We start from the raw sequence: 19,082 nt of genomic DNA on the forward strand, positions 1-19,082 counted from the left end.
CTGTGTGAATGAATGTGGCCTTCATTGTCCTTTCCTGCTACTACCTCACTGAAGGGAAGGGAAGGGAAGGGAAGGGAAGGGAAGGGAAGGGAAGGGAGGGGGGGGTGTGTGTGTGTGTGAGTGTGCTATGTCATGTGTAGCGGGGCGGCGACGGGAATGAATGAAGGTGCAAGTGTGGGTGTGTCCATGAGTATATATGTAAATGTCGGTGAATGTATATGTATGTGTATGTTGAAATGTGCATGTATGTATATGTGCGTATGTGGGCATTCATGTATATACATGTGTATGTAGGTTGTTGGGCCGTTCCTCGTTTGTATCCTTGCACTACCACACTGACACAGGAGATGGCAATTAAGTATAATGAATAAATAAAAATAAAATATATATATATACTTACCTATATATAGGAAGAGAGGAAAGTGATTGGTTCTCAGTGAATGTAGGTTTGCGGCAGGGGTGTGTGATGTCTCCATGGTTGTTTAATTTGTTTATGGATGGGGTTGTTAGGGAGGTAAATGCAAGAGTTTTGGAAAGAGGGGCAAGTATGAAGTCTGTTGGGGATGAGAGAGCTTGGGAAGTGAGTCAGTTGTTGTTCGCTGATGATACAGCGCTGGTGGCTGATTCATGTGAGAAACTGCAGAAGCTGGTGACTGAGTTTGGTAAAGTGTGTGGAAGAAGAAAGTTAAGAGTAAATGTGAATAAGAGCAAGGTTATTAGGTACAGTAGGGTTGAGGGTCAATTCAATTGGGAGGTGAGTTTGAATGGAGAAAAACTGAAGGAAGTAAAGTGTTTTAGATATCTGGGAGTGGATCTGGCAGCGGATGGAACCATGGAAGCGGAAGTGGATCATAGGGTGGGGGAGGGGGCGAAAATTCTGGGGGCCTTGAAGAATGTGTGGAAGTCGAGAACATTATCTCGGAGAGCAAAAATGGGTATGTTTGAAGGAATAGTGGCTCCAACAATGTTGTATGGTTGCGAGGCGTGGGCTATGGATAGAGTTGTGCGCAGGAGGATGGATGTGCTGGAAATGAGATGTTTGAGGACAATGTGTGGTGTGAGGTGGTTTGATCGAGTGAGTAACGTAAGGGTAAGAGAGATGTGTGGAAATAAAAAGAGCGTGGTTGAGAGAGCAGAAGAGGGTGTTTTAAAGTGGTTTGGGCACATGGAGAGGATGAGTGAGGAAAGATTGACCAAGAGGATATATGTGTCGGAGGTGGAGGGAGCAAGGAGAAGAGGGAGACCAAATTGGAGGTGGAAAGATGGAGTGAAAAAGATTTTGTGTGATCGGGGCCTGAACATGCAGGAGGGTGAAAGGAGGGCAAGGAATAGAGTAAATTGGAGCGATGTGGTATACCGGGGTTGACGTGCTGTCAGTGGATTGAATCAAGGCATGTGAAGCGTCTGGGGTAAACCATGGAAAGCTGTGTAGGTATGTATATTTGCGTGTGTGGACGTATGTATATACATGTGTATGGGGGGGGTTGGGCCATTTCTTTCGTCTGTTTCCTTGCGCTACCTCGCAAACGCGGGAGACAGCGACAAAGTATAAAAAAAAAAAAAAAAAAAATATTTACCTATTCATTATATTTGATCGCCGTTTCCTGCATCAGTGAAGTAGCAAAAGGAAACATATTAGGAATGGCCCATCCACTCATATATGCACATATATACACATAAATACCCATACACACACATACATATACATATCAACATATACACATTTACATACACAGACATATACATATAAACACATGTACATATTCATACTTGTTTGCCTTCATCTATTCTCTTTGTGACCCAGCCCCACACGAAAAAGCATTGCTACCCACTGCTTCTGCAAGATTGTACCAGGAAAGCAGATCAAAAAGGACATTCTATCACACTCAGTCTCTAGCTGTCATATGTAATGCACTGAAACCACAGCTCCCTATCCACATCCAGGCCCCACAGACCTTTCCATGGTTTACCCCAGACGTTTCAAACGTCCTGGTTCAGTCCAATGATGGCATGTCGACTCCTGTAAACCACATCGTTCCAATTCACTCTATTCCTTGCATGCCTCTCAACTTCCTGTGTGTTCAGGCCCCAATCGCTGAAAATCTTTTTCACTCCATCATTCCACCCCCTAATTTGGTCTCCCACTTCTCCCTGTTCCCTCCACCTCTGACACATATGTCCTCTTTGTCAACCCTTCCTCACTCATCCTCTTCATATGTCCAAACCATTTCAACACACCCTCTTCTGCTCTCTCAACCCAACCCATTTCATAAACCAACCCCAAGGAGTGGATGAATTGTTGACTGTGGAATGACTGCCACAACCAGGATTCGAACCTAAGCACACAACCCTGGGTGACCTGTGAATGTGTCAAGATGAAGAACTTTAACCACTACACCCAAGAAATAATCAAGTACATGTATGTCTCTACTTTTTTATATTTTGATTTATTCACATGTCACTCGAGACATGTAATGTCACGTGTTTAACAACTCTATAAATGGTTTTCTTTCCAGAAAAAGTTGTAATTTTACTTACACATTACTTGTCCATAAATACATGTTTTTCATGTGGAAACCACATAATTCATCCTTTATGTTACATCAAATTACTGAAAAAATATAGATATAAGAAAATAGAGGATAGGAGAGAGAGAATGCTTCCCACGTATTCCCTGCATGTCGTAGAAGGCGCCTAAAAGTGGAGGGAGCAGGAGGCTGGAAATCCTTCCCTCTCATTTTTAATTTTCCAAAAGAAGGAACAAAGAAGGGGGCCCAAGTGAGAATTTCTCTCAAAGGCTCAGTCCTCTATGTTCCTAATGCTACCTCGCTTATGCGGGAAATGGCAAGTAGTAAAAAAAAAGAAAAGAGAAAAAAGAAAAAAAAAAAAACATGCAACATATATCTGTATATCTTTTTAAAAGAAATAATAAGTTTTATAGAAAGTTGCTGTAGCACCCCAGTAGACTCTTGGCCATAAAATGGAATTCTACAACACTGTCTGATGCAGTCTTTGCAGCTTGAAACCTAGAGTCTTTGCCTTAGTCTTCATTACGTATGTCTTTTTTTGGCATCTTCATCCATCAAAAACCAGTCTTCTCTCATTCCATACCTGATCTGGTGTGTTACCCTTCTTTTCTATAACTTTCTTGAATTCCTCTTTTGTGCATTCTGCAAACTCTGTATTAGCTGCTGCAATCTCACCTGACAGAATCATATTTCTCAGACCAACATGTCTGACATAATTCTTAAGCCAGCCCTAAAAAGAGGTAAACCTGCTTTCAATGACTGGCTCACCTTCTTTCTTCATTAACTCCTCTTGAATCCCAATGGCCTTATTTTCAATCATCTAATCATTTGCCCACTCATAGGAAACTGCTGCACTTGCATTTTTTGCACCCAAATTTTCAGGACATCATCCATCTTCACATATGTACATGTGCTCCCTGACTTACGATGGTTCAACTCAGATTTTTTGACTTTACGAAGGTGTGGCATTCAACACTTTATTATGAAATAGGCTTTGTGTTAGGTGAATTAGGTGAATTCTGTCCAAGTATACGCTAATATAAGTGTTTAGAGAACATTTATAGTGGGCTAGGTTAGATGAAGAGTATTAAATGTATAAAATGTATTTTCACCTTACAATGGGTTTATCAGAACGTACCCCATCATAAGTCGAGGAGCATCTGTAGATGTCCTGAGATGGATTTCCATCTTCGAAATAGATGGCTGAGAAAAGGCTTCCCTAATAGGTTTGCTTTTCTATATGGTGTAGAAGCAGCTCTCATTAACACCATACCAGCGAATAACTGCTAAAGCAATAGACCCACAGTCAAGTCCATTCAGTATCTTGAAATTTTCGTCATTTGTAAAGGTCTTCCTTACCCTCTTGGCAGGGTGACTTGTAAGTAGAAGTACTTGCTGGATGCTTAGGCATAATGGTGACTGGTTCAAGTGGGCAAAAGTCTTGAAATATATGAGTGGCAAGTGATGCATCCTCACTCTTTGAATGCTAACAGAAAACTGATGTAGTGAGCAGTGCCATGTGCAGTATTGGTACTCCACAACATGTGGCTAGCTGGGTTCACATTGTACCACAATGTCTCATATAATAAAAAGTGGTAATAATTAAGGTGCTCACACTATATCAAGATCATACTATACCCTAACATTACTATAATAAGGGATTCTTTTTCTTGTCCAAATCTGGTTCCAGTACATGTTCTGAGGGCATTTAATTTGTTTGTTGCTTTCTTGTTAAAGTTAGTGGTGTGGGAAGTCAATGTCATGTGTGTCTTGTGTGTAATGCCCAGAACAATTCGTATTTTGTTAAGCAGAAGTGACTGGCCATTTAAAATGAAGGAATGGAGCGGGTTGGATTTGTGTCTGTCTGGGGTTATGAGAGAAACTGACAATTTATGTGAAGATGCAGACATTCTACTCTGGATGAGCCATTAAAGCCATTGCTTCTGTGGTGTCAGAGTGCAATGATGGGATTGTAAGGGCATCTATATTAGAAGGCCTTTACATTGTAGTCTGCTGGAGGTAATGGGTTTGTCATGTAGGAAGAAATACATATATGAGATCATCAGTCACCTTAACCTGCACAAGGATAAGAATACCTTTATCATATGACCCAAGGTTGGCTTGCTGATGAACTCAAGACAGACAGTCAGTACTATACTATGTCAAAGTCTTGTTAAAAAATCTAACAAATTACTAAAATTTGTACACAGTATTTACAGCAGCTATATATCTATAACTGTTTTATCATAGCTAAGAAAACAGAAATATACCTGGTAGTGTTTTATCATATGTAGTTAAAAATGGGGGTGACAATACCAATAAGATGTTTACCAAGGTAGTGGCCCACTCAGTCCTCATATGTGTTCACAAGTGCAAGATTATTTCTTTGCTCTCACTCTTAAAACACCCTTTATCAAGAGGATGCAATAAGTACAACTCTTAAATAGACCATCAATCATCCATAAAGTACAGTTATAGTCAATAAGCCTTGTTAGGCTTTGGCAATCATACTTTATGCCTTAACACATACAAATACCTGATAGGTATAATTCAAGATGAAATCAAATTAAAATTCTATGAACAACTAGGTTGGCCAGTTTCCTGTTTACCATGTGTATGTGACCTGAGATCTAGTGACTCAAATTTTGTCTCAAAAAAAAAAAAAAAAAAAAAAAAAAAAAAATCAACTTCAGCTAGGACAAGTGAAAGTTGATATGCTTGTTACTACTGGCCAGGAGGAGAAAAGTGGGTGTCTAACTGAATCCCCTATCCCACCTGTAGGACACGGTGCTAACCTGCAAGAAAATCCATCAGCAGTGGTGACTGACTCAAAGCCACTGCTTCACAGCTCCAATCATCTCAACAGAACGTTGTTTACACTCTTCATATTTTTACCAGCAGCTGGCTATACAGGAGTGACAGATCAGAAAATACCTGTGTCTATCTCCAAGCTGCACTTTTCAAAACATGTAACTGTTAAACTTTTTTCTCCCGGATTTGGAGAACTATAAGCCAGTCTATGAAAGATAAAACATATTCAACCTATCTGAATTGTCATGTTGTTCCTCACCGGTATCATATCTGAAATATTTCTGCATCAGCCAATTGCATTCCTTTCCTGCATGCACTGATGAGATACCTTTTTTTAGTGTAAGCATGGCATAACTAAAAATCCTAATTTCCACTACAAAGAATAACCTTGAGATGACATCTATCTAGTGGTGATGTCAGGCAACAGGTAAATATCTTTTCTACAGAGCCTGTAAAATGGCTAATTACTGGTGACTTGTCATTTACAAGGACTCTAATGGTTCATACACAGTGTGTTCTTGCAAACAAAACTTACATTATATTCCATAATTCAAAATTATGCATGGACAGATATCTTACAGCCTTGATTATTCAGCACTTGCCACTTCCTCTTAAATATGAAAAATAAACTACTGAATTTACACAATGCTTCCATTACAGGTCACCTATAAAACCAGAAAAATGTAACACCCAGAAGCTGGATGGACAGCTTTACCCAATTCAAGTGCTCTTAGTTAATAGTAACAGTCTTTTTATGACACTGCCATCTATGTAGCCAGAACTTACCGTTTCATGACATTCAGTTCTACATAGCGAATATGTGATATTTGGTCGATAAGGAAACTGTTAACACATTTTACAAATGGATACAAATCGAGGAAGACACTTGATAATGCACTATATAACTAAAACATGGCATCATAATTTAAGAGTCATATGACCATGGGAAAATTTGCTGGATACAGCCCAAGTGTTCTTCTACACTTGCTTTTACAATAAATGCATCAATGAAACCAGCAATGCAAAATCACCAAATCCTTGTTCCTTTCACTCAGAGTAATTTTGTCTTTGGCATGCATCATCAACTTGCTTACATAATCCTACTCCCTTACCAAAAAAAATTAGCTCTTCAGGAAAAACCATGTTTCTGAACAGGTAGAGAGCTAATTTCAGAAAGAAATCTGAAAGTCATTGGAAAACTAGTTCAGGGCGTGCATTTCTAGACTCAAACTGAAATCTTTTGAATGCCATGCCCAAAACCTTCATATATTCATACATTAATGACTTTGGTCACACAATTGTCACACACTGAACACCTTTCATTAATCAGTTACTCACTTATAAAATTAATCAGTTACTCGCTTATAAAATTAAATAACAAACATTTATTCTACACTATAAACTAAAATATAAAAATTCTTGGTCATAGCCTCAAAGAAAAACCTATTTAGAGCAGAGAGTTTATCAATATAAAATCTGTTCTTTTTCAGTTTCCTTTCATATTCACCTCTACTTATTGTAATTCACATTACTGTCTGTGGTTCTCTATTTCAAGTAAAGAAATATAATAAAACCTCTTTAGAGGGATCTTTTCATACCAACATTGACTGCAAATTAATTCTTTGCACTTTAATATAGAAATCACAACTGCTCCTAAATGACTCACTCAGGAATGCTGTCTGAAACAATTAAAAAGAGCAGTCCATTATACTTAATATCTTATGACAAAGTTATATCAATACAATCACTGTAAGTAAAACTTTCTACACAAAGAGATGGACTTTTAAATATATATTATGAAACTTTGTAGCATAGTTAATTTAATTAAGATGAATAACAAAAATATCTATCAAGCTTTGTCAACATACCTTTGACCTGTTAACAAAACTTTTATTTGATCAGCAAGCTACTTCAGCACCCTGTGTATATAACTCATTCAACTTTGTAGCATAAAAGTTAATTCAATTAAGATAAAGAAATAACAATCAAGCTTTGTCAACATACCTTTGACCTGCTAATACATCTTCAATTGATTAGCAAGCTAGTTCATCACACAGTGTACGTAATTTCTTCACCATGTGACTTTTATTAAAAAACAAGCATCCTGTAAGTCTGATAAATGAATTATAACATATAACAGTCTGTACTGACATGAAATATCCTCAAGTACTGTATGTAAATGCAAATGATCAATATATCCCAATACACAGATGATAAATGAATCTAATGCTGCCTACTGATAACAAATTGTCTTCTGTCAGGAAAACTATTCTGGTTGTGGCAAATACACTGAAATATTCACCTCGGTCCTTAAGTTAGGCACATACCACAGTGAGCTGTGACCATCTAGAATCAATATCAGTCAACAAATGAAAAATCCTCTTCATCTTAGTTGCTTTATAAGTCAACAAGGACTACTAGATGTCTTACGAACTGGAGTAGAAGCTTCATTCCCAATTGTGTTGGAGTCAAATTTTGCAATACTGGAAGCCAGCAGCAAGTAGTTATCATCACCAATTGGAGCTTGCCTGTAAATAAAAGAGTGGTGTAATTAGTATCAGTATTACTTAAAACTATAAAAAAAATGTTCTGAAAACCACAAAAAAAATTGTCTCCTAGGACGTGTTTTATAAGCATGACATTCTCTAGGATGTTTTCTTTGAAATCCTTGAAAACAAGGAGTGTTTCTGGTGAGGAAACACTGGCTTTCCCCACCCTTTGCTATTCAACCACCCACCCAGCTCATGCATTTCAAGCAAAGTTTCAGCTACAATGATGTCAACAACCTATTCGTGTTTAGTCATCTGTAGTTCAGTATTTGCAGTTTGCTGACATTAACCTAAGAGTAACCATCCTTCTAAAAAGAGAGAGAAAAAAAGAGAGAAAAAAAGGGGGGAAGATGCTTGTGGGATATTACCTCAAAGGCACAGGGAAAGGTTTTTCAATTTTCAAATCCTACTCTCCTCTGGTCTGTTCCTTATACATGACAACATACATGAAGGAAGAGGGTTCAGAAAAAATTTTCAGGAAAGAAGACTAAACCCAAAAGCAAAATCAGTATCCTCACAGATACTTTGGAAACTACTAGAAACTGTCTCTCTGGAAGGAGGAATACAAAATGCCACACATAAATCCTTCTGTTTCTCTAAGTATTTCTCCCACATGTTCTTGAAATCACATCCTCTATCAATTCTGAAACCACACTTTTCCTTCCTAATCCAATGCTTTGTACTTGCCTTCACTCTCTCCATCACTGCTCTCCCATACAACTTATCAGGTACACTCAACAAGCTTACAGCCCTGTAGTTTGAACACTTAACTTTATCCCCCTTGCCTTTATACAGTGGCACTATACATGCATGATGCCAATCCTCAAGCACTTCACCATGATCCATACATACATTAAAAATCCTAAGCAAATAATCAACAAATTAGTCACCCCCTTTCCTATGAAATTCAACTGCAATACCATCAACTACAGCTGGCCAGCCACATTTCATCTTAACTAAAACACTCATGGATTCATGACTCTTCTCACTTAACGTACCACCCCAACCCCAAAATGCTACATCTGCCACAATATCATCAAACAAATTCAACAGTCCCTCAAAATACTCACTCCTCATTTCATCACTACCTGTTACCACTTCAACATTTTCCACCTTCACTGATGTTCCCATTCGTTCTTTTGTTTTTCACACATTATTAACCTCCACCCAAAACAACTTATTCTCCCTAAAGTTTACTGATACATGTTCAGCTCAACTCTTATTTGCTCTCTTTTACAACCCCTGCACCTTCCTCGTGACCTCCTGTGACTTTCTCTTATACCTCTCCCAATAATCTGCACTCCTTAAGTGTGAGTACTACCCATAAACCTCTCTTTTCTCTTTCATTAGCAACTTCACTTCTTCATCCTACCACTATTTACCCTTTCTAACCAGCCCATCTCCCATCTTACACATACCACATGCATGTTTAATACATGCCAGTACTGCTTCCCTAATTATTTCCCATTCCTCACTCATGCCCCAAGCTCTGTCTACTTTCACCTTTTGCCATTCTAAACTTGATCTCTCCAGGTATTTTTTTCAGACAAGACTCTTTTGCAAGCTCACTTACTCTCATCACTCTCTTCTCACCTACAATGTTTCCTCTTTTCCACGAACCTTTGCAAATCTTTACCTTTGTCACTACAAGGTAATGACAGAGGTAATTCATGTATAACAAGTGTTCATTCTTTCATAATGAATTTTGAGGAGTTGGACTATTTCAGAATTTAGAGGTGATCTGATGGACATGATAATGATTGAGACAAACTGGAATTGAGTTTTGTGAAGAAAAAACAGAAAACAGCCAATATCTCCATGCAGAAGGCTGTCCAAGTACTACAGTGACATTATAAGAGCTGAAACTTTTGTATTTTGTGATGTAGAAAATGACTACACACATGATTTTATAATATATATTGTAAAAGAGACTAATATCAATAGCAATCAGCAACTAAGAGTCTAAGGATTCACACTTTGAGATGTATCACATGAAAAGCAGTTACCGAAATGAGAGTATAGTGTGTAAATATGTAAATACATGTTCATCAGATTGGGGAAGAGCAGTGTGGTTTCAGAAGTGGTAGAGGATGTGTGGATCAGGTGTTTGCTTTGAAGAATGTATGTGAGAAATACTTAGAAAAGCAAATGGATTTGCCCTCCTTTCACCCTCCTGCATGTTCAGGCCCCAATCACACAAAATCTTTTTCACTCCATCTTTCCACCTCCAATTTGGTCTCCCTCTTCTCCTTGTTCCCTCCACCTCCGACACATATATCCTCTTGATCAATCTTACCTCACTCATCCTCTCCATGTGCCCAAACCACTTCAAAACACCCTCTTCTGCTCTCTCAACCACGCTCTTTTTATTTCCACACATCTCTCTTACCCTTACGTTACTCACTCGATCAAACCACCTCACACCACACATAGTCCTCAAACATCTCATTTCCAGCACATCCATCCTCCTGCGCACAACTCTATCCATAGCCCACGCCTCGCAACCATACAACATTGTTGGAACCACTATTCCTTCAAACATACCCATTTTTGCTTTCCGAGATAATGTTCTCGACTTCCACACATTCTTCAAGGCCCCCAGGATTTTCGCCCCCTCCCCCACCCTATGATCCACTTCCGCTTCCATGGTTCCATCCGCTGCCAGATCCACTCCCAGATATCTAAAACACTTCACTTCCTCCAGTTTTTCTCCATTCAAACTCACCTCCCAATTGACTTGACCCTCAACCCTACTGTACCTAATAACCTTGCTCTTATTCACATTTACTCTTAACTTTCTTCTTCCACACACTTTTCCAAACTCAGTCACCAGCTTCTGCAGTTTCTCACATGAATCAGCCACCAGCGCTGTATCATCAGCGAACAACAACTGACTCACTTCCCAAGGTCTCTCATCCCCAACAGACTTCATACTTGCCCCTCTTTCCAAAACTCTTGCATTTACCTCCCTAACAACCCCATCCATAAACAAATTAAACAACCATGGAGACATCACACACCCTTGCCGCAAACCTACATTCACTGAGAACCAATCACTTTCCTCTCTTCCTACACGTACACATGCCTTACATCCTCGATAAAAACTTTTCACTGCTTCTAACAACTTGCCTCCCACACCATATATTCTTAATACCTTCCACAGAGCATCTCTATCAACTCTATCATATGCCTTCTCCAGATCCATAAATGCTACATACAAATCCATTTGCTTTTCTAAGTATTTCTCACATACATTCTTCAAAGCAAACACCTGATCCACACATCCTCTACCACTTCTGAAACCACACTGCTCTTCCCCAATCTGATGCTCTGTACATGCCTTCACCCTCTCAATCAATACCCTCCCATATAATTTACCAGGAATACTCAACTTTTTTTTTTTCTTTTCATACTATTCGCTATTTCCCGCGATAGCGAGGTAGCGTTAAGAACAGAGGACTGGGCCTTTGAGGGAATATCCTCACCTGGACCTCTTCTCTGTTCCTTCTTTTGGAAAAAAAAAAAAAAAAAAAAAAAAAAAAAAAATGAGGGGAGGATTTCCAGGCCCCCCGCTCCCTTCCCTTTTAGTCGCCTTCTACGACACGCAGGGAATACGTGGGAAGTATTCTTTCTCCCCTAATAATATATAAGGGAAAGGAAGAGAAAAAACCCTCACACATGTTCTTACAGCTCACTCTAAGCAGGGTGTTTTAGACAAGTGGATTCATACTCTACCAAATATAACAAATTTCACCATTTTATTAATGTTCGAAAAAATCCTGTTCATTTATAAAAATATTAATTTTGCCATTCAAGATGTTTTCAGAAATTTTTATTACCAAATTATTACCATAGCTGTTTATAAGATATACTCTTTTTTTTTTTTTTTTTTTTTTTTTTTTTTTATACTTTGTCGCTGTCTCCCGCGTTTGCGAGGTAGCGCAAGGAAACAGACGAAAGAAATGGCCCAACCCCCCCCATACACATGTACATACACACGTCCACACACGCAAATATACATACCTACACAGCTTTCCATGGTTTACCCCAGACGCTTCACATGCCTTGATTCAATCCACTGACAGCACGTCAACCCCTGTATACCACATCGCTCCAATTCACTCTATTCCTTGCCCTCCTTTCACCCTCCTGCATGTTCAGGCCCCGATCACACAAAATCCTTTTCACTCCATCTTTCCACCTCCAATTTGGTCTCCCTCTTCTCCTCGTTCCCTCCACCTCCGACACATATATCCTCTTGGTCAATCTTTCCTCACTCATTCTCTCCATGTGCCCAAACCATTTCAAAACACCCTCTTCTGCTCTCTCAACCACGCTCTTTTTATTTCCACACATCTCTCTTACCCTTACGTTACTTACTCGATCAAACCACCCCACACCACACATTGTCCTCAAACATCTCATTTCCAGCACATCCATCCTCCTGCGCACAACTCTATCCATAGCCCACGCCTCGCAACCATACAACATTGTTGGAACTACTATTCCTTCAAACATACCCATTTTTGCTTTCCGGGATAATGTTCTCGACTTCCACACATTTTTCAAGGCTCCCAAAATTTTCGCCCCCTCCCCCACCCTATGATCCACTTCCGCTTCCATGGTTCCATCCGCTGACAGATCCACTCCCAGATATCTAAAACACTTCACTTCCTCCAGCCTCTCACCATTCAAACTCACCTCCCAATTGACTTGACCCTCAACCCTACTGTACCTAATAACCTTGCTCTTATTGACATTTACTCTTAACTTTCTTCTTCCACACACTTTACCAAACTCCGTCACCAGCTTCTGCAGTTTCTCACATGAATCCGCCACCAGCGCTGTATCATCAGCGAACAACAACTGACTCACTTCCCAAGCTCTCTCATCCCCAACAGACTTCATACTTGCCCCTCTTTCCAAAACTCTTGCATTTACCTCCCTAACAACCCCATCCATAAACAAATTAAACAACCATGGAGACATCACACACCCCTGCCGCAAACCTACATTCACTGAGAACCAATCACTTTCCTCTCTTCCCACACGTACACATGCCTTACATCCTCGATAAAAACTTTTCACTGCTTCTAACAACTTGCCTCCCACACCATATATTCTTAATACCTTCCACAGAGCATCTCTATCAACTCTATCATATGCCTTCTCCAGATCCATAAATGCTACATACAAATCCATTTGCTTTTCTAAGTATTTCTCACATACATTCTTCAAAGCAAACACCTGATCCACACATCCTCTACCACTTCTGAAACCACACTGCTCTTCCCCAATCTGATGCTCTGTACATGCCTTCACCCTCTCAATCAATACCCTCCCATATAATTTACCAGGAATACTCAACAAACTTATACCTCTGTAATTTGAGCACTCACTCTTATCCCCTTTGCCTTTGTACAATGGCACTATGCAAGCATTCCGCCAATCCTCAGGCACCTCACCATGAGTCATACATACATTAAATAACCTTACCAACCAGTCAACAATACAGTCACCCCCTTTTTTAATAAATTCCACTGCAATACCATCCAAACCTGCTGCCTTGCCGGCTTTCATCTTCCGCAAAGCTTTTACTACCTCTTCTCTGTTTACCAAATCATTTTCCCTAACCCTCTCACTTTGCACACCACCTCGACCCAAACACCCTATATCTGCCACTCTGTCATCAGACACATTCAACAAACCTTCAAAATACTCATTCCATCTCCTTCTCACATCACCACTACTTGTTATCACCTCCCCATTTACGCCCTTTACTGAAGTTCCCATTTGCTCCCTTGTCTTACGCACCCTATTTACCTCCTTCCAGAACATCTTTTTATTCTCCCTAAAATTTACTGATAGTCTCTCACCCCAACTCTCATTTGCCCTTTTTTTCACCTCTTGCACCTTTCTCTTGACCTCCTGTCTCTTTCTTTTATACTTCTCCCACTCAATTGCATTTTTTCCCTGCAAAAATCGTCCAAATGCCTCTCTCTTCTCTTTCACTAATACTCTTACTTCTTCATCCCACCACTCACTACCCTTTCTAAACAGCCCACCTCCCACTCTTCTCATGCCACAAGCATCTTTTGCGCAATCCATCACTGATTCCCTAAATACATCCCATTCCTCCCCCACTCCCCTTACTTCCATTGTTCTCACCTTTTTCCATTCTGTACACAGTCTCTCCTGATACTTCTTCACACAGGTCTCCTTCCCAAGCTCACTTACTCTCACCACCTTCTTCACCCAAACATTCACTCTTCTTTTCTGAAAACCCATACTAATCTTCACCTTAGCCTCCACAAGATAATGATCAGACATCCCTCCAGTTGCACCTCTCAGCACATTGACATCCAAAAGTCTCTCTTTCGCACGCCTGTCCATTAACACGTAATCCAATAACGCTCTCTGGCCATCTCTCCTACTTACATAAGTATACTTATGTATATCTCGCTTTTTAAACCAGGTATTCCCAATCATCAGTCCTTTTTCAGCACATAAATCTACAAGCTCTTCACCATTTCCATTTACAACACTGAACACCCCATGCATACCAATTATTCCCTCAACTGCCACATTACTCACCTTTGCATTCAAATCACCCATCACTATAACCCGGTCTCGTGCATCAAAACCGCTAACACACTCATTTAGCTGCTCCCAAAACACTTGCCTCTCATGATCTTTCTTCTCATGCCCAGGTGCATATGCACCAATAATCACCCACCTCTCTCCATCAACTTTCAATTTTACCCATATTAATCGAGAATTTACTTTCTTACATTCTATGACATACTCCCACAACTCCTGTTTCAGGAGTATTGCTACTCCTTCCCTTGCTCTTGTCCTCTCACTAACCCCTGACTTCACTCCCCAGACATTTCCAAACCACTCTTCCCCTTTACCCTTGAGCTTCGTTTCACTCAGAGCCAAAACATCCAGGTTCCTTTCCTCAAACATACTACCTATCTCTCCTTTTTTCACATCTTGGTTACATCCACACACATTTAGGCACCCCACTCTGAGCCTTCGAGGAGGATGAGCACTCCCCGCGTGACTCCTTCTTCTGTTTCCCATTTTAGAAAGTTAATACATATACTCTTTTAATACTCTTTTATTGTACAAAATTATGAGGTTTTAAGTGAATACATTAAATAAGTATGTTTAAAATATGTAAGGCATCATTCTAAAAAGTTTTCATTTTATTACTAAAATGAAAATAACAGTATAATGTCAAATTCAAAACACATACATAGCACCCGCATATCCATTTTATTTACAATTTATCTCCTCATTAATGATTATTGTTTGTTCCAAGATTTTCAAATAAGTAATTGCATCATAATTTTCTAATACATTAATCATAAATTTCATATAATGCCTTATGTCATGACAATACTGCATGTGCACACTTTCAGTCACATATGAAATATGTAATTTGAGCACTCACTCTTATCCCCTTTGCCTTTGTACAATGGCACTATGCACGCATTCCGCCAATCCTCAGGCACCTCACCACGAGTCATACATACATTAAATAACCTTACCAACCAGTCAACAATACAGTCACCCCCTTTTTTAATAAATTCCACTGCAATACCATCCAAACCTGCTGCCTTGCCGGCTTTCATCTTCCGCAAAGCTTTCACTACCTCTTCTCTGTTTACCAAATCATTTTCCCTAACCCTCTCACTTTGCACACCACCTCGACCAAAACACCCTATATCTGCCACTCTATCATCAAACACATTCAACAAACCTTCAAAATACTCACTCCATCTCCTTCTCACATCACCACTACTTGTTATCACCTCCCCACTTGCGCCCTTCACCGAAGTTCCCATTTGCTCCCTTGTCTTATGCACTTTATTTACCTCCTTCCAGAACATCTTTTTATTCTCCCTAAAATTTAATGATACTCTCCCACCCCAACTCTCATTTGCCCTTTTTTTCACCTCTTGCACCTTTCTCTTGACCTCCTGTCTCTTTCTTTTATACATCTCCCACTCAATTGCATTTTTTCCCTGCAAAATTCGTCCAAATTTATAATAAATAAATAAATATAAAATGTTCATATTTGGTATATGAGAGCATCGGTAAAGGGGGCAAATACAGAAGTGATAACAAAAAGTGATGAAGTGAGATGGAGTGAGTATTTTGAAGGATTCTTAAATGTGTTTGATGATAGAGTGACAGATACAGGGTGTTTTGACTGGGGTGGTATGCAAAATGAGGGGGTAAAAGGGAAAATAATAACAGGTAGTGATGAAGTGAGGAAGCGATGAAGTGAGTATGATGAAGGATTAGTTAAAAGTTTTTGATGGTAAAGTGGTACATGTGCAGTGTTTAGGTCGGGTTGGTATGCGAAGTGAGAGTCATGGGGAATGGTTTGGTAAAGAGAGAAGAGGTGGTGAAAGCCTTGCAGAGGATGAAATGCAGGAAGGCAGTGGGAGTAGCTGGTATTGCAGATGAATTCATTAAGAAAGGGGGTGACTGTTTTGTTAATTGGTTGGTAAGGATATTCAATGTATAAATGGATTATGGTGAAGTGGCTGAGAACTGGCAGACTGTATGCACAGTACCACTGTATAAAGGCAAAAGGGATAAAGATGAGTGTTCCCTCTACAAAAAAATAAGTTCATTGAGTGTACCTGTTAAGCTGCATGGAAGGTATGTAGAAAGCATCAGATTGAGAAGGAGCAGTGTGGTTTTCTAATTGGATCTGGTGTTTGCTTTGAAAAATGTATGTGAGAAATACTTAGAAAAACAGATGGATTTATATGTGGCATTTATAGATCTGGAGAAGGCATATGACTGGGTTGATAGAGATGCTTTGTGGAAGGTATCAAGAATATATGGCACAGGTGGTAAGCTGCTAGAGGCAGTGAAAAGTTTTTTGAAAGGTGCAAGGGATGTGCACGAGCAGAGAGAGAAGAGAATGAGCGATTCCCAGTAAAGGTTGATCTGCACCAAAGGTGTGTGATGTCACCAAGGTTGTTTAATTTGTTAAGGATGGGGTGGAGAGGGAGGTAAATGCAAATCTTGGAGAGAGAAGCAAGTATGCAGCTTGCTGGTGAAAAAGGCCTAAGAAGTGAGTCAGTCGTTCACCGATGATACAGGACTGGTGGCTAATTTGAGTGAGAAACTGCAGAAGATGGTGACCGAGTTGGGAAGAGTGTATGAAAGGAGAAAGATGAGAGTAAATGTGAATAAAAACAAGGGTATTAGATTCAGCAGGGTTGAGGGACAAGTTATCTGGGAAGAAATGGAGGGAAATTGGAGGAAGTGAAGTGCTTTAGATATCTGTAAGTGGACTTGGCAGCGAATGAAGCCATGAAAGCAGCAGTGAGTCATATGGTGGAGGTTGGTGTGAAGGTTTTGGGAGCACTGGAGAATGTGTGGAAAAAGAGAAAGTTATCTCGGAGGGGAAAAATGGGTATGTTTGAAGGAATAGTTGTTCAATCATATCTTATGGTTCTGAGGCATGGGCTATATATAGGGTTGTGTGGAAAAGGGTGGATGTATTGGAAATGAAATGTATGAGGGCAATAAGTGATAGGAGGTAGTTTGATTGAGTAATTAATTTAAGGGAAAGAGAGATGTGTGGAAATAAAAAGCGTGGTTAAGAGAGCAGAAGGGGTATGCTGAAAGGGATTTGGACATATGGAGAGAATGAGTGAGGAAAGATTGACAAAGAGGATATATGTGTCAGAGGTGGAGGAAAGGAGAAGTCGGTGACCAAACTGGAGGTGGAAGGATGGAGTGAAAAGGATTTTGAGCAATCAGGGCCTGAACATACAGGAGGGTGAAAGGCATGCAAGGAACAGAGTGAATTGGAACAATGTGGTATACCGCAGTCAATGTACTTTCAATGGATTGAACGAGGGCATGTGAAGCATCTGGGGTGAACCATGGAAAGGTCTGTGGGGCCTCTATGTGGAAAGGGAGCTGTGGTTTCTGTGCATAAACATGACAGCTAGAGACTGAGTGTCAACAAATGTTGCCTTTTTGTCTTTTCCTGGCACTACCTTGTAGGAAAAATGAGAGGGGGGGTGCTATTTCCTGCATGGCAGGGAGGCAACAGGAATGGATGAAAGCAGCAAGAATGAAAATGTACGTGTATATATTTATTTATTATACATTGTTGCTGTCTCCTGCGTTAGCGAAGTAGCGCAAGGAAACAGACGAAAGAATGTCCCAACCCACCCACACACACATGTATATACATACACATCCACACACGCACATATACATACCTATACATCTCAACATCAGTTGTGGGGATGTGAGAAGGAGATGGAGTGAGTATGTTGAAGGTTTGTTGAATGTGTTTGATGATAGAGTGGCAGATATAGGGAGTCTTGGTCGAAGTGGTGTGCAAAGTGAGAGGGTTAGGGAAAATGATTTGGTAAAGAGAGAAGAGGTAGTAAAAGCTTTGCGGAAGATGAAAGCCGGCAAGGCAGCAGGTTTGGATGGTATTGCAGTGGAATTTATTAAAAAAGGGGGTGACTGTATTATTGACTGGTTGGTAAGGTTATTTAATGTATGTATGACTCATGGTGAGGTGCCAGAGGATTGGCAGAATGCGTGCATAGTGCCACTGTACAAAGGCAAAGGGGATAAGAGTGAGTGCTCAAATTACAGAGGTATAAGTTTGTTGAGTATTCCTGGTAAATAATTCTTTTTTTTTGCTTTGTCGCTGTCTCCCGCGTTTGCGAGGTAGTGCAAGGAAACAGACGAAAGAAATGGCCCAACCCACCCCCATACACATGTATATACATACGTCCACACACACAAATATACATACCTACACAGCTTTCCATGGTTTACCCCAGACGCTTCACATGCCCTGATTCAATCCACTGACAGCACGTCAACCCCGGTATACCACATTGCTCCAATTCACTCTATTCCTTGCCCTCCTTTCACCCTCCTGCATGTTCAGGCCCCGATCACACAAAATCTTTTTCACTCCATCTTTCCACCTCCAATTTGGTCTCCCTCTTCTCCTCGTTCCCTCCACCTCCGACACATATATCCTCTTGGTCAATCTTTCCTCACTCATTCTCTCCATGTGCCCAAACCATTTCAAAACACCCTCTTCTGCTCTCTCAACCACGCTCTTTTTATTTCCACACATCTCTCTTACCCTTACGTTACTTACTCGATCAAACCACCTCACACC

The 19,082-nt window shown here is 40.1% G+C and overlaps 1 protein-coding gene across 1 annotated transcript in view; it reads right to left on the reverse strand.

The window, feature by feature from the left end:
• Positions 1-2,456: 2,456 nt before the first annotated feature.
• The window catches only part of LOC139761823 (ras GTPase-activating protein 3-like), a 165,459-nt gene continuing 148,833 nt past the window's right edge, over positions 2,457-19,082 (reverse strand). The window contains exon 8 of the mRNA XM_071686327.1: positions 2,457-7,867. Within this exon, the coding sequence (XP_071542428.1) occupies positions 7,744-7,867 (124 nt within the window). The 3' untranslated portion in view covers positions 2,457-7,743. The remainder of the gene's footprint in view (positions 7,868-19,082) is intronic.

Source organism: Panulirus ornatus, chromosome 3, assembly GCF_036320965.1.
Source record: "Panulirus ornatus isolate Po-2019 chromosome 3, ASM3632096v1, whole genome shotgun sequence".
NCBI classification, from domain to species: domain Eukaryota; kingdom Metazoa; phylum Arthropoda; class Malacostraca; order Decapoda; family Palinuridae; genus Panulirus; species Panulirus ornatus.